The sequence below is a fragment of the Oncorhynchus masou genome, unplaced genomic scaffold (genome assembly GCF_036934945.1).
Source record: "Oncorhynchus masou masou isolate Uvic2021 unplaced genomic scaffold, UVic_Omas_1.1 unplaced_scaffold_1804, whole genome shotgun sequence".
In the NCBI taxonomy this organism is placed as follows: Eukaryota; Metazoa; Chordata; class Actinopteri; order Salmoniformes; family Salmonidae; genus Oncorhynchus; species Oncorhynchus masou.
In genome coordinates this window covers 18,958-36,125 of record NW_027016895.1, presented here as the reverse complement: position 1 = coordinate 36,125, position 17,168 = coordinate 18,958, and the positions used below count along the sequence as shown (strand labels likewise).

At 42.6% G+C, this 17,168-nt stretch overlaps 1 protein-coding gene across 1 annotated transcript; it reads right to left on the bottom strand.

Annotated features, from left to right (window-relative positions):
• Positions 1-303: 303 nt before the first annotated feature.
• Positions 304-7,407, bottom strand: LOC135539313 (type-1 angiotensin II receptor-like). The gene is made up of 4 exons (XM_064965133.1): positions 6,841-7,407; positions 6,412-6,627; positions 826-938; positions 304-484 (listed from the first exon to the last, which is right to left on the bottom strand). Exons 1-4 carry the CDS (start codon positions 7,405-7,407, stop codon positions 304-306), a joined length of 1,077 nt encoding a protein of 358 aa, XP_064821205.1.
• Between the last annotated feature and the right edge of the window lie 9,761 nt (positions 7,408-17,168).

Sequence of the window (17,168 nt, the reverse complement as noted above, 5' to 3'; positions counted from 1 at the left end):
TTCAGACACAAAGGAACATTGCCTCAGTATTTAATAGTCATGTTCTACCTGTATTTCTCTACAGTTCTACAGTACAACTTCTAACCACGGTTCAGTGCTTGGTATAACAGTTGGGGATGTGTACCAAATTGCACCCTATTCCCTATATAGTGCACTACTTTTGACCAGGGCCCAAAGGGCACTATATAGGGACTAGGGGGCCATTTGGGAGGCATCCACAATGTGTATTCCTTCATACTCCTCACTTGACACAACCAGAAGAGCCAAGGAATTACACAGCTACACACTCCTTCCCTCCTCACATCAGACATTGTTCTTGTTGGTGAGGTGCAGGGCCTCAGAGGGGCGGTAGGACAGGGTGGACATCTTAGAGATGATGGAGGGATGTGTCCCAGCCAGGCCAGCGGGGGAGCAGCGGAGCAGTAGGACCAGGTTCTTCCTGAAGTTCTGTCCCACGAAGCCGTAGAGGATGGGGTTGACACAGCTGGCGATATAACATAACATCAGATAATACTTTATTATTGTCAATGCAACGTTCCTGAAATCCAGCCATGTTTGTGCTGTCATTCCACTCCTTGTTCTCTACGTTATAATGCCAAACATGTTTAGCATGACAAGGAGTGGCAAGGAGAGGAAAGAAATAGACAGGTACCAAGGGTAGATTTTCCCCAGTTAGGGTCAAAATTCGAACCAGTGACCTTCCAGTTGACCTTCCAGTTGCCTGCCCCTTTAACCTCTAGGTTATATATCGTAGATACACTTAACATCTAATTCAATTACGTGAGATTTTAGTTCTGGGTTTTCCCAGATGAACCTCTAGGCTACCTGTTGAGAAATGCGATGCAGATGGTGAAGGGCATGGCCGTGTCGATGACGTCCACCATCACACAGTTAGTTATAACCTTTAGCTGGGCCAGGAGCTCCATGAAGTGGAATACCTAAGATGGGGAAGAGATTACATTAACTTTACAACTCTAGAAAGACAAAAGGACATTCCTCATCACTCCAAGAGAACATTCAGGGAGGAACAGGAAAACAACAGGATAACTGAATAATAATGAGATAATAACAGAATAATAATGAGATGATAACGAGATAATAACGATATAATAACCGAATAATAACAAGATAATAACGAGATAATAACGAGATAATAACCGAATAATAACAAGATAATAACAAGATAATAATGAGATAATAACGAGATAATAACCGAATAATAACAAGATAATAACGAGATAATAACGAGATAATAACCGAATAATAACAAGATAATAACGAGTTAATAATGAGATAATAACCGAATAATAACGAGATAATAACCGAACAATAACGAGATAATAACGAGATAATAAAGAGATAATAACGAGATAATAACAGAATAATAACAGAATAACAATGAGATAATAACCGAATAATAACAAGATAATAACGAGATAATAACCGAATAATAACAAGATAATAACAAGATAATAACGGAATACAAATGAGAAAATAACTGAATAATAACGGGATAATAACAGAATAACAACGAGATAATAACCGAATAATAACAAGATAATAACGAGATAATAACAGAATAATAACAGGATAATAACGAGATAATACCTGAATAACAACGGGATAATACCTGAATAACAACGGGATAATACCTGAATAACAACGGGATAATACCTGAATAACAACGGGATAATAACTGAATAACAACGGGATAATACCTGAATAACGACGGGATAATACCTGAATAACAACGGGATAATACCTGAATAACAACGGGATAATACCTGAATAACAACGGGATAATAACTGAATAACAACGGGATAATACCTGAATAACGACGGGATAATACCTGAATAACAACGGGATAATACCTGAATAACAACGGGATAATACCTGAATAACAACGGGATAATACCTGAATAACAACGGGATAATAACTGAATAACAACGGGATAATACCTGCATAACAACGGGATAATACCTGAATAACGACGGGATAATAACTGGATAACAACGGGATAATAACTGAATAACAACGGGATAATACCTGAATAACAACGGGATAATAACTGGATAACAACGGGATAATACCTGCATAACAACGGGATAATACCTGAATAACAACGGGATAATACCTGAATAACAACGGGATAATACCTGAATAACAACGGGATAATACCTGAATAACAACGGGATAATACCTGAATAACAACGGGATAATACCTGAATAACAACGGGATAATACCTGAATAACAACGGGATAATACCTGCATAACAACGGGATAATACCTGAATAACAACGGGATAATACCTGAATAACAACGGGATAATAACTGAATAACAACGGGATAATAACTGAATAACAACGGGATAATACCTGGATAACAACGGGATAATACCTGAATAACAACGGGATAATAACTGAATAACAACGGGATAATAACTGAATAACAACGGGATAATACCTGAATAACAACGGGATAATAACTGAATAACAACGGGATAATACCTGAATAACAACGGGATAATAACTGGATAACAACGGGATAATAACTGAATAACAACGGGATAATACCTGCATAACAACGGGATAATACCTGAATAACAACGGGATAATACCTGAATAACAACGGGATAATACCTGAATAACAACGGGATAATACCTGAATAACAACGGGATAATACCTGAATAACAACGGGATAATACATGAATAACAACGAGATAATACCTGAATAACAACGGGATAATACCTGAATAACAACGAGATAATACCTGAATAACAACGGGATAATACCTGAATAACGACGGGATAATACCTGAATAACAACGGGATAATACCTGCATAACAACGGGATAATACCTGAATAACAACGGGATAATAACTGAATAACAACGGGATAATACCTGAATAACAACGGGATAATACCTGAATAACAACGGGATAATACCTGAATAACAACGGGATAATACCTGGATAACAACGGGATAATAACTGAATAACAACGGGATAATAACTGGATAACAACGGGATAATACCTGAATAACAACGGGATAATAACTGGATAACAACGGGATAATACCTGAATAACAACGGGATAATACCTGAATAACAACGGGATAATACCTGAATAACAACGGGATAATACCTGAATAACAACGGGATAATACCTGAATAACAACGGGATAATAACTGAATAACAACGGGATAATACCTGAATAACAACGGATAATACCTGAATAACAACGGGATAATACCTGAATAACAACGGGATAATACCTGAATAACAACGATAATACCTGAATAACAACGGGATAATACCTGAATAACAACGGGATAATAACTGAATAACACGGGATAATACCTGAATAACGACGGATAATACCTGAATAACAACGGATAATACCTGAATAACAACGGGATAATACCTGAATAACAACGGGATAATACCTGAATAACAACGGATAATACCTGAATAACAACGGATAATAACTGAATAACAACGGATAATACCTGAATAACGACGGGATAATACCTGAATAACAACGGATAATACCTGAATAACAACGGGATAATACCTGAATAACAACGGGATAATAACTGGATAACAACGGGATAATACCTGAATAACAACGGGATAATACCTGAATAACAACGGATAATACCTGAATAACAACGGGATAATAACTGAATAACAACGGATAATACCTGAATAACGACGGGATAATACCTGAATAACAACGGATAATACCTGAATAACAACGGATAATACCTGAATAACAACGATAATACCTGAATAACAACGGGATAATAACTGAATAACAACGGGATAATACCTGAATAACAACGGGATAATACCTGAATAACAACGGGATAATACCTGAATAACAACGGGATAATACCTGAATAACAACGGGATAATAACTGAATAACAACGGGATAATACCTGAATAACAACGGGATAATACCTGAATAACAATGGGATAATACCTGGATAACTGAATAACAACGGGATAATACCTGAATAACAACGGGATAATACCTGAATAACAACGGGATAATAACTGAATAACAACGGGATAATACCTGAATAACGACGGGATAATACCTGAATAACAACGGGATAATACCTGAATAACAACGGGATAATACCTGAATAACGACGGGATAATACCTGAATAACAACGGGATAATACCTGAATAACGACGGGATAATACCTGAATAACAACGGGATAATACCTGAATAACAACGGGATAATACCTGAATAACAACGGGATAATAACTGGATAACAACGGGATAATACCTGAATAACAACGGGATAAAACCTGAATAACAACGGGATAATACCTGAATAACAACGGGATAATACCTGAATAACAACGGGATAATACCTGAATAACAACGGGATAATAACTGGATAACAACGGGATAATACCTGAATAACAACGGGATAATACCTGAATAACAACGGGATAATAACTGAATAACAACGGGATAATACCTGAATAACAACGGGATAATACCTGAATAACAACGGGATAATAACTGGATAACAACGGGATAATACCTGCATAACAACGGGATAATACCTGAATAACAACGGGATAATACCTGAATAACAACGGGATAATAACTGAATAACAACGGGATAATAACTGAATAACAACGGGATAATACCTGGATAACAACGGGATAATACCTGAATAACAACGGGATAATAACTGAATAACAACGGGATAATACCTGAATAACAACGGGATAATACCTGAATAACAACGGGATAATACCTGAATAACAACGGATAATACCTGAATAACAACGGATAATAACTGGATAACAACGGGATAATACCTGAATAACAACGGGATAATACCTGAATAACAACGGGATAATACCTGAATAACAACGGGATAATACCTGAATAACAACGGGATAATACCTGAATAACAACGGGATAATACCTGAATAACAACGGGATAATACCTGAATAACAACGGGATAATACCTGAATAACAACGGGATAATACCTGAATAACAACGGGATAATACCTGAATAACAACGGGATAATACCTGAATAACAACGGGATAATACCTGAATAACGACGGGATAATAACTGAATAACAACGGGATAATACCTGAATAACAACGGGATAATACCTGAATAACAATGGGATAATACCTGGATAACTGAATAACAACGGGATAATACCTGAATAACAACGGGATAATACCTGAATAACAACGGGATAATACCTGAATAACAACGGATAATACCTGAATAACAACGGATAATACCTGAATAACAACGGGATAATACCTGAATAACAACGGGATAATAACTGAATAACAACGGGATAATACCTGAATAACGACGGGATAATACCTGAATAACAACGGGATAATACCTGAATAACAACGGGATAATACCTGAATAACAACGGGATAATACCTGAATAACAACGGGATAATACCTGAATAACGACGGGATAATACCTGAATAACAACGGGATAATACCTGAATAACAACGGGATAATACCTGAATAACAACGGGATAATAACTGGATAACAACGGATAATACCTGAATAACAACGGATAAAACCTGAATAACAACGGGATAATACCTGAATAACAACGGGATAATACCTGAATAACAACGGATAATACCTGAATAACAACGGATAATAACTGGATAACAACGGATAATACCTGAATAACAACGGATAATACCTGAATAACAACGGGATAATAACTGAATAACAACGGGATAATACCTGAATAACAACGGGATAATACCTGAATAACAACGGGATAATACCTGAATAACAACGGGATAATACCTGCATAACAACGGGATAATACCTGAATAACAACGGGATAATAACTGAATAACGACGGGATAATACCTGAATAACAACGGGATAATACCTGAATAACAACGGGATAATACCTGAATAACAACGGGATAATACCTGAATAACAACGGGATAATACCTGAATAACAACGGATAATACCTGAATAACAACGAGATAATACCTGAATAACAACGGGATAATACCTGAATAACAACGGGATAATACCTGAATAACAACGGGATAATACCTGAATAACAACGGGATAATACCTGAATAACAACGGGATAATACCTGCATAACAACGGGATAATACCTGAATAACAACGGGATAATACCTGAATAACAACGGGATAATACCTGAATAACAACGGGATAATACCTGAATAACAAGGGGATAATACCTGAATAACAACGGGATAATAACTGAATAACAACGGGATAATACCTGAATAACAACGGGATAATAACTGGATAACAACGGGATAATACCTGAATATTATGTGTGTGTGTGTGTGTGTGTGTGTGTGTGTGTGGAGGGAGTCTCCTCCCACCTGGTGAGGCATCCAACACAGGAAGAAGGCCAGGACAGCTGCCGCCAGCATCCTCAACACCTCATCGTCTCTCGACCGGGTGGTCTTCTGGATGCTCCTCGCCCTGACCAGGGCTTGACCAATCAGGCAGTAGCATGATATGATAATGAGGAAGGGAACCAGGAATCCCAGGATGCTCTTCATCAGGCTGATGATGAGGAGGAGGTGCCTGGAGCCCTGATTGAGTGATTGGTTAAATTGACTAGATTATTAAAAGCAGTAGGATGCTCCAGCCGGATGGTAGATAGCAGGTGGGAAAGACTGATACTTTAAACTCTTTACACTCAATTCAGTTGAAAACAACAACAGTAAAGACAACAATTACAAGTATTTACACAGAGGTGCCCGTTTAAGAGTCACATTGTGAAAGGAGCCATATTCATGTCAAACCTCAGGGTGCAGTACGCCACACGTGGTGATGTTGTAGTTGGTGATGTGCATCAGGTCTCTGGTCAGGGCCGTGGGGACGGACAGCAGGAGGGCGAAGAGCCAAACCAGGACGCAGGTGATACGGGCGTAGAGCACAGTACGGCGCTGCCGCGACCTCACCGGGTGGACGATGGCCAGGTAGCGGTCGATGCTGAGCGCGGTGAGGAAGAAGATGGAGCTGTAGAGGTTGAACATAACCAGGCCAGCGCTGGCCTTACACAGGAACCCACCGAAGGGCCACTGGTAGCCTGTGGCTGTGAAGGTGGCCCACATGGGCAGGGTGATCAGGAAGGTAAGGTCTGAGATGGCTAGGTTGAGGACGAACACGTTGGCCACTGTCTTCAGCTTCATGTAACGGTAGATGACCGCCACCACCATGCTGTTCCCCACCATGCCGATGACAAAGTTACAGCCGTACACCACCGGGATCAGGGTGAAGATGAAGTTGTGCCTCCCGGACATGCTGCAGTTCAGATGGATACCTTCTGTCTCTGTGGTCGATGCTCCGACAGCCGTAAAGTTCTCCATCATCAGGTTTAACAGCTCCACGGACGGACGGGGACGGGGGGGTCAGTCTGGGGGACAAATACGATATAGGGCCTCTGTTAGTCCTACGAAAGAAACACACAAAAGTTCAGGGACAGTCTAGGAGAGGAGCTTCATTATCAACAGGCCGTAAACAATCTAGAAGACTGTCTAGGCGCACACCCTAAACCCTACACCTTAAACCCTACAACCTAAACCCTACACCCTAAACCCTACACAGTACACACTAAACCCTACACTCTAAACACTACACCTTAAACCCTAAACCGTAAACCCTACACCCTACAGGGCCCTGCTACACCATCACTGTAAAACCATCTGGCAGGTTTACATGTAAAATAGGAGGCCATCAAAACCAGATGTTGGATGTTATTTCATATGGTAAAAATGACAGGCTGGATTTCAACCCCTCTCTTTAAACGTCTCATTAGCGAATGAATAGAAACGGTAAAACTGGAGAGCGCTCATCAAATGGTCCGTCCGTATGGCCTGTGTGGGAACCCGGAAGGAGTGTTTCTGTTGTGATACGATCCTGTGTTAATGAAGACTGCATGCAGCCAAACTGTCTTCCTGGATAACTACACCATTACAAACTGAGGAAGAGAGAGGTAGAGAGAGAGGTAGAGAGAGAGGCAGAGAGAGAGGTAGAGTGAGGTAGAGAGAGAGAGGTAGAGAGAGAGAGGTAGAGAGAGAGATAGAGAGAGAGGTAGAGAGAAAGAGGTAGAGAGAGAGAGGTGGAGAGAGAGGTGGAGAGAGAGGTAGAGAGATAGGTATAGAGAGGGTATAGAGAGAGAGAGAGGTAAAGAGAGAGAGAGGTGGAGAGAGAGGTAGTGAGAGAGGGGTAGAGAGAGAGAGGTGGAGAGAGAGGTGGAGAGAGAGCGGTAGAGAGAGAGGTGGAGTGAGAGGCAGAGAGAGAGGTAGAGAGAGAGGTAGAGAGAGAAGTAGAGAGAGAGAGGAGAGAGCGAGAGGTAGAGAGGTAGAGAGAGAGGTGTAGAGAGAGAGAGGTAGAGAGAGAGAGAGAGGTAGATAGAGAGAGAGGTAGAGAGAGAGGTAGATAGAGAGAGAGGTAGAGAGAGAGGTAGAGAGAGAGAGAGGTAGAGAGGTAGAGGTAGAGAGGTAGAGAGAGTGGTAGAGAGAGAGAGAGGTAGAGAGAGAGAGGTAGAGAGAGAGATAGAGAGAGGTAGAGAGAGAGGTAGAGAGAGAGAGAGAGGTAGAGAGAGAGAGGTAGAGAGAGAGAGGTGGAGAGAGAGAGGTGGAGAGAGAGGTAGAGAGAGAGGTAGAGAGAGCGGTAGAGAGAGTGGAGAGAGAGGTAGAAAGAGAGGTAGAGAGAGAGAGGTTGAGAGAGAGAGTGGAGAGAGGGCAGAGAGAGAGAGGTAGAGAGAGAGGTAGAGGTAGAGAGAGGGAGATAGAGGTAGAGAGAGAGGTGGGGAGAGAGGTGGAGAGAGGTAGAGAGATAGAGAGAGAGGTAGAGAGGTAGAATGAGAGGTAGAGAGAGATAGGTAGAGAGAGAGAGAGGTAGAGAGAGGTAGAGAGAGAGGTAGAGAGAGAGAGAGAGGTAGAGAGAGAGAGAGGTAGATAGAGAGAGGTAGAGAGAGAGGTAGAGAGAGAGGTAGAGAGGTAGAGGTAGCGAGGTAGAGAGAGAGAGGTAGATAGAGAGAGAGGTAGATAGAGAGAGAGGTAGAGAGAGAGAGGTAGAGAGAGAGAGGTAGAGAGAGAGAGAGAGAGGTAGAGAGAGAGAGGTAGAGAGAGAGAGGTAGAGAGAGAGAGGTGGAGAGAGAGAGGTGGAGAGAGAGGTAGAGAGAGAGAGGTAGAGAGAGCGGTAGAGAGAGAGGTGGAGAGAGAGGTAGAAAGAGAGGTAGAGAGAGAGAGGTTGAGAGAGAGAGGTAGAGGTAGAGGTAGAGAGGTAGAGAGAGAGGAGAGAGAGATGGAGAGAGAGGTAGAGAGAGAGGAGAGAGAGAGGTAGAGAGAGGTAGAGGTAGAAAGAGGGTGGTAGAGAGAGAGGTAGAGAGGTAGAGAGAGAGGAGAGAGAGATGGAGAGAGAGGTAGAGAGAGAGGAGAGAGAGGTAGAGAGAGGGAGGTAGAGAGAGAGGTAGAGAGAGAGGTAGAGAGAGATAGAGAGAGAGAGGTAGAGAGAGAGAGGTGGAGAGAGAGGCAGAGAGAGAGGCAGAGAGAGAGATAGAGAGAGGTAGAGAGAGAGGTGGAGAGAGGTAGAAAGAGAGGTAGGTAGATGTAGAGAGAGGGAGGTAGAGAGAGAGGTAGAGAGAGGAGAGAGAGCGAGGTAGAGAGAGAGAGGTAGAGGTAGAGAGGTAGAGAGAGAGGCAGAGAGAGAAATAGAGAGATAGGTAGAGAGAGAGGTGGAGAGAGAGGTAGAGAGAGGTAGAGGTAGAGAGAGGGAGGTAGAGGTAGAGAGAGGGAGGTAGAGAGAGAGGTCGAGAGAGAGAGATGGAGAGAGAGGGGAGAGAGGAGATAGAGAGGTAGAGAGAGAGGTAGAGAGAGAGGTAGAGAGAGAGGTAGAGAGAGAGAGGTAGAGAGAGAGGTAGAGATATTAAATGCTGTGACTCCAGGTCACGTTTCAGGCTGTGAGCTTAGGACCCAGCATGGTAACTACCAATTTACAAACAGGACTGTGGGGGCCCGGTCAGTACACTGGACTCTCTGTCTGTCTGTCTGTCTGTCTGTCTGTCTGTCTGTCTGTCTGTCTGTCTGTCTGTCTGTCTGTCTGTCTGTCTGTCTGTCTGTCTGTCTGTCTGTCTGTCCGTCCTGTCCGTCCGTCCGTCCGTCCCGTCCGTCCGTCCGTCCGTCCGTCCGTCTGTCTGAATATCAAACCTGTGAGCCTCTGGCTACATAGGGGTTTAGGTTCATTGTTAAATAATATAGTGTGGATATAAACATTAAAGCATGAATTGAAATGTTTAGTGTATGGGGTTTAAAACATGCACCATTAGTGGAGCCTTAGGTCCACTGTTACTGCGCTGCAACCTACTCTCAGAGCATTTGTTTGTTGTTTACGTAAATCCGAGACTCTCATTTTAGTGTGATATTTTATGTTTCGTTTGGTACTGTACATATTCATTTGTGGATGTCCATAATCCATTTCGTATGATATATTTTGAATTACAATTTGTATGATATGTTATGAATTTGCTAAATGTAAGATACGTCACTAATTCCAATTTGTTGTGACTAACGTTAGCAAGGCAGCTAGCTGGCTGAAACATTAGCTAAAAAATGTCCACGATGAGAATTGAACACGTAGCCTTTGGGTTGCTAGACATTTGCCTTATACACCTACCCATCCACCCGACCAACCACCCTCCTTATGTTTTTGTCTTAAAACCTCTTAGAGGTCGGGCTACTTTTTTCAACATTCTGTTAAAAATTGCGCAACATTTCAACATCCTGCTACTCATGCCAGGAATATAGTATATGCATATGATTAGTATGTGTGCATAGAAAACACTCTGAAGTTTCTAGAACTGATGTCTGTGACAATAACAGAACGAGTTCCGTGGTCAAAATCGCCAGAAAACCTGGTCACTAAATCGACGGAGAAAAAATCAATCCGCCAGTCCATGTATTGTCTATTGGAAGGAAAAATAGTTAAGGCTGAGAATACAGTTCCTATAGCTTCCACACGATGTCGCCAGTGTTGTGATTTTGATTCAACTAAATCGTTGGTCATCTGAGTAATAGCCACATCCAGTTGTCAAGTCCACAGCTGTAAACAATGGAACCGGAAAAGTTGACTACGTTTCCCAAACTTGTGCCTATTGAATACAGATCGCTCCGTGATCAATTTGATCATTTATTAACGTTTAGTAATACCTAAAGTTGGATTACAGAAGTAGTTTGAAGTGTTTTGTCAAAGTTTATAGGCAACTTTTTTAATTTTAAAAAATAACGTCGCGTTTAAAAAATGTGTTTTTACTGGATCTGACGGTCTTCATAAATTGACATTTTGGGTACACAAGGACCGATTTAATCGAAAAAAACCCCCCCAATTGTGATGTTTATGGGACATATAGGAGTGCCAACAAAGAATCTCGTCAAAGGTAATGAATGTTTTATATTTTATTTCTGTGTTTTGTGTAGCGCCGGGTATGAATGTACTGGGAAAGACAGACTGAGGGTTTGAACGTACTGGGAAAGACAGACTCAGGGTTTGAACGTACTGGGAAAGACAGACTGAGGGTTTGAACGTACTGGGAAAGACAGACTCAGGGTTTGAACGTACTGGGAAAGACAGACTCAGGGTTTGAACGTACTGGGAAAGACAGACTGAGGGTTTGAACGTACTGGGAAAGACAGACTCAGGGTTTGAACGTACTGGGAAAGACAGACTCAGGGTTTGAACGTACTGGGAAAGACAGACTGAGGGTTTGAACGTACTGGGAAAGACAGACTCAGGGTTTGAACGTACTGGGAAAGACAGACTCAGGGTTTGAACGTACTGGGAAAGACAGACTCAGGGTTTGAACGTACTGGGAAAGACAGACTCAGGGTTTGAACGTACTGGGAAAGACAGACTCAGGGTTTGAACGTACTGGGAAAGACAGACTCAGGGTTTGAACATACTGGGAAAGACAGACTCAGGGTTTGAACGTACTGGGAAAGACAGACTCAGGGTTTGAACGTACTGGGAAAGACAGACTCAGGGTTTGAACGTACTGGGAAAGACAGACTCAGGGTTTGAACGTACTGGGAAAGACAGACTCAGGGTTTGAACGTACTGGGAAAGACAGACTCAGGGTTTGAACGTACTGGGAAAGACAGACTGAGGGTTTGAACGTACTGGGAAAGACAGACTCAGGGTTTGAACGTACTGGGAAAGACAGACTCAGGGTTTGAACGTACTGGGAAAGACAGACTCAGGGTTTGACTGCCTTCTTACAGGTTAGAGACCAGTTGCCGTTTCTGAGTTAATTAATTATTGTACAGTCAAACCATCAAAGATAATCCCATTTCCAGAATATGAATGTCTGTGTTCTTTTCTCTCTTGGTTCTGTATGTATTTAGTTGTGGTCTGATTTCTGCTGCAACCTTTCTACCATTTGAACTGAAGAGAGACGGGGGCCTACAAGCCACAAGGTGGCATCACAACTCATTGGGATATTATGAAACTGACGTTCTTCACTCCTTCACTACGTGCACAGCGAAGCAGCTCAGAGTGGCATCCATCCATCTGTCCATATTCTTATTCATTAGATTGTAAAAGATTAGATTGTAAAAGGCCAAACTGATCCTTCTGTACAGCAACAGTTCTGCTCTCAGGGCCCTGAGCTCTTCCAACAGCGATTCAATCTGGAGCAGATCAAACCTCCTCCACTCTCTTCGCCTCTATGGGTGGATGCATCCTTCAGAAACAGCCTTTCTGCATTAAAGGGCCAATCAGCAGTTGAATGAATAAGATAGAGTACTCCCCGCTACTGTTTTGGTAAAAAGCTGAGGGATGCGGCCATTCTCTAATTCATAGAATGAGCTACAGATGCAAGGACTGACCAGCCATGCTATCAGAATAGTTACAACCATGTTTTGAGGCTGTATACTGTTTGTTTAAATGCACTTTGTTTACAAATATCTTGGAGTAAAACAGGCTTATATTTGTGTTCTGATGTGGTATGACAGATAAACTATAGCTCATGAGGAATTTAGTTATATTCTTCAGAATTCATACCATTCATTTATGAGTGAAACAAAATGTGTGTAGCAACTGCAGATGGCCCCTTTACAGCTAAAAATGTGTGTAGCAACTGCAGATGGTCCCTTTACAGCTAAAAATGTATGTAGCAACTGCAGATGGTCCCTTTACAGCTAAAAATGTGTGTCGCAACTGCAGATGGTCCCTTTACAGCCAAAAATGTGTGTAGCAACTGCAGATGGCCCCTTTACAGCTAAAAATGTGTGTCGCAACTGCAGATGGCCCCTTTACAGCTAAAAATGTGTGTCGCAACTGCAGATGGCCCCTTTACAGCTAAAAATGTGTGTAGCAACTGCAGATGGTCCCTTTACAGCCAAAAATGTGTGTAGCAACTGCAGATGGCCCCTTTACAGCTAAAAATGTGTGTCGCAACTGCAGATGGCCCCTTTACAGCTAAAAATGTGTGTCGCAACTGCAGATGGCCCCTTTACAGCTAAAAATGTGTGTCGCAACTGCAGATGGCCCCTTTACAGCTAAAAATGTGTGTAGCAACTGCAGATGGTCCCTTTACAGCCAAAAATGTGTGTAGCAACTGCAGATGGCCCCTTTACAGCTAAAAATGTGTGTCGCAACTGCAGATGGCCCCTTTACAGCTAAAAATATGTGTAGCAACTGCAGATGGCCCCTTTACAGCTCCAGTAAAGCTACGGCCATAATGAGGTGCAGCTGTGGCTTGCTGCTCTGTTACTTGACAATGTAGGGAGCCAAGGGAAACAGAAGAATATCTATTAGAGAGAGTTGCCATGAAGCCACACAGACGTCAGGGTTTAGATTTAGGAGTGTCGTCCTTCGTTAATGATTCAACGAGCCGACTGGAGACATGAGTATCCGTTTTCCATTTCCATTAAAAACATGTTGGGAAGAAAACATTTCTTTGTTTTTGTTTTGATAGAGCCAACATGTAAAGGTTTGGAACGCTGTACAGCCATAGTAAAACACACAACTCAAAATGACATCATCCTATATGATGTAATAATAATAATAATAATAATAATATAATATAGAAAAATCACATTCCCTGTAAATTTCCACGCGTGAAGAAAATCCACATCCGTGATTGTGATGACATGGTCTGAAACCACAATAGATATTACAGTAGATACTATAGACATTTAGCAGTCACCTCCACAGTCACCTCCAGTCACCTCCAAAATGTATTGGCACCCTTGATGAAGATGAGCAAAGAACACTGCATAAAATGAAACATAGGCTACAAATACAGAGCTGTACTGCCTGTTCAAAACATTCTGGAAATTCTGGTGATTGTATACTCATACAACTGGTCAGAGAAAGAGATTTTGTTTGAAGGGACAACCAGCAGTTGCTACGTTTTTAAATTGGGGCGGCAGGGTAGCCTAGTGGTTAGTAGAGTGTAGAGGCGGCAGGGTAGCCTAGTGGTTAGAGTGTAGAGGCGGCAGGGTAGCCTAGTGGTTAGAGTGTAGAGGCGGCAGGGTAGCCTAGTGGTTAGAGTGTAGAGGCGGCAGGGTAGCCTAGTGGTTAGAGTGTAGAGGCGGCAGGGTAGCCTAGTGGTTAGAATGTAGAGGCGGCAGGGTACCCTAGTGGTTAGAGTGTTGGACTAGTAACCGAAAGGTTGCAAGTTCAAATCCCCGAGCTGACAAGGTACAAATCTGTCGTTCTGCCCCTGAACAGGCAGTTAACCCACTGTTCCTAGACCGTCATTGAAAATAAGAATTTGTTCTTAACTGACTTGCCATGTTAAATAAAGGTAAAAAAAAAATCCATAATCATGGGCATTAATATGGAGTTGGTCCCCCCTTTGCCGCTATAACAGCCTCCACTCTTCTGGGAAGACTTTAATATGGAGTTGGTCCCCCCTCTGCTGCTATAACAGCCTCCACTCTTCTGGGAAGACGTTCCACTAGATGTTGGAACATTGCTGCAGGGACTTGCTTCCATTCAGCCACAAGAGCATAAGTGAGGTTGGGCGATTAGGCCTGGCTTGCAGTTGGCATTCCAATTCATCCCAAAGGTGTCCTATGGGGTTGAGGTCAGGGCTCTGTGCAGGTCTGTCAAGTTCTTCCACAATGATCTCGACAAACTGTTTCTGAATGGACCTCGCTTTGTGCATTGTCATGCTGAAACAGGAAAGGGCCTTTCAGCAAATGGTTGCCACAAGCACGGAATAATCTAGAATGTAACGTTAAGATTTCCCTTCACTGGAACTGAGGGGCCCAAACCATGAAAAACAGCCCCAGACCATTATTCCTCCTCCACCAAACTTTACATTTGGCACTATGCATAGGGAGAGGTTGCGCTCTCCTGGCATCCGCCAAATCGAGATTTGTTCCTGGGACTGCCAGATGGTGAATTGTGATTCATTGTTGCTCCTAGATGATTCCACTTCACAATAGCAGCACTTTCAGTTGCTCCAGCAGGCCAGACCTTTGACGAATTGACTTGTTGGAAAGGTGGCATCATTTGACAGTGACATGTTGAAAGTCTCTGAGCTCTTCAGCAACGCCATTCTAATGCCAATGTTTGTCTATGGAGATTGCATGGCTGTGTACACAATGTTATACACCTGTCAGCAACGGGTGTGGCTAAAATAGCGGAATCCACTCATTTGAAGGGGTGTTCACGTACCTTTGTATATATACTGTAGGTCATTATAAAAATCAGCTAATTGCAGTACACACAAACCCTGCTTGGATGTTAAACTAGTTAATTAGATAACAAATGGGCTAGCTTGACATATCTCAGATGGAGCCATCTGTTTGGTTACTTTTGTATAGCTCAATCGGTTGGTACGTTGTCAAGGAGGGTGGTGTGTTGCGAAGAAGAGGATCACTGGTTCGAGCCCGGGATGGGGACAGGGACAGAGGAGGAAGGGAAACTGTTAGAAGCACTCTGACATTGGTTTCATGGTAGCGGTGATAGCAGCCCTATATATAGTGTATGATTGGTTTAGGGGTTAAGGGCCAGAAAAAGGAAAAACGCAGCTCATTTGATGCTTCTGCCACAGGGAGGTGCCTCTCCCCCTTGCAATCTGACAGGTAATGACCAACTTCTGCCACAGGGAGGTGCCGCTCCCCCTCTCAATCTGACAGGTAATGACCAGTAAGTGTCTCTGGCCCCCTCCCAGTTAGGGGGAGTGATGAGCTCGATAGCAGACTCTCACAACTCAATCACTGGCTGAAAACTGGTTTCTGCCCCTCCCAAAAGATAGAATTGGTAGATAATTTGCCCTCTTTCTGAGACTCACCACAACCAGGAAAAATCCTGGCCTGTTGAGGAGTGACAGACTCCATCCTAGCTGGAGGGGTGCTCTCATCTTATCTACCAACATAGACAGGGCTCTGACTCCTCTTGCTCCACAATGAAATAGGGTGCAGGCCAGGCAGCAGGCTGTTAGCTAGCCTGCCAGCATATTGGAGTCTGCCACTAGCACAGTCAGTGAAGTCAGCTCAGCTATCCCCATTGAGACAGTGTCTGTGCCTCAACCTAGGTTGGGCAAAACTAAACATGGCGGTGTTCGCCTTAGCAATCTCACTAGGATAAAGACCTCCTCCATTCCTGTCATTATTGAAAGATATTGTGATACCTCACATCTCAAAATAGGGCTACTTAATGTTAGATCCCTCACTTCCAAGGCAGTTATAGTCAATGAACTAATCACTGATCATAATCTTGATGTGATTGGCCCGACTGAATCATGGCTTAAGCCTGATGGATTTACTGTGTTAAATGAGGCCTCTCCTCCTGGTTACACTAGTGACCATATCCCCCGAGCATCCCGCAAAGGCGGAGATGTTGCTAATGTTTATGATACCATATTTCCATTTACAAAAAAAAATGTCTGCGTTTTCGTCTTTTGAGCTTCAAGTCATGAAATCTATGCTGCCTACTCAATCACCTTTTATAGCTACTGTTTACAGGCCTCCTGGGCCATGTACAGTGTTTCTCACTGAGTTCCCTGAATTCCTATCGGACGTTGTAATCTTGGCAGATAATAGTCACATTTTTGGTGACTTTAATATCCACATGGAAAAGTCCACAGACCCACTCCAAAAGGCTTTCGGAGCCA

Excerpts from the sequence above, each read along its gene's own strand:
- LOC135539313 (XM_064965133.1), bottom strand. The coding sequence starts at position 7,407 with ATGGAGAACTTTACGGCTGTCGGAGCATCGACCACAGAGACAGAAGGT. Across the intron at positions 6,628-6,840 it reads GTGGCGTACTGCACCCTGAG|GGCTCCAGGCACCTCCTCCT; the intron begins GTTTGACATGAA and ends TCACTCAATCAG. Across the intron at positions 485-825 it reads TGCATCGCATTTCTCAACAG|CTGTGTCAACCCCATCCTCT; the intron begins GTAGCCTAGAGG and ends TTATATCGCCAG.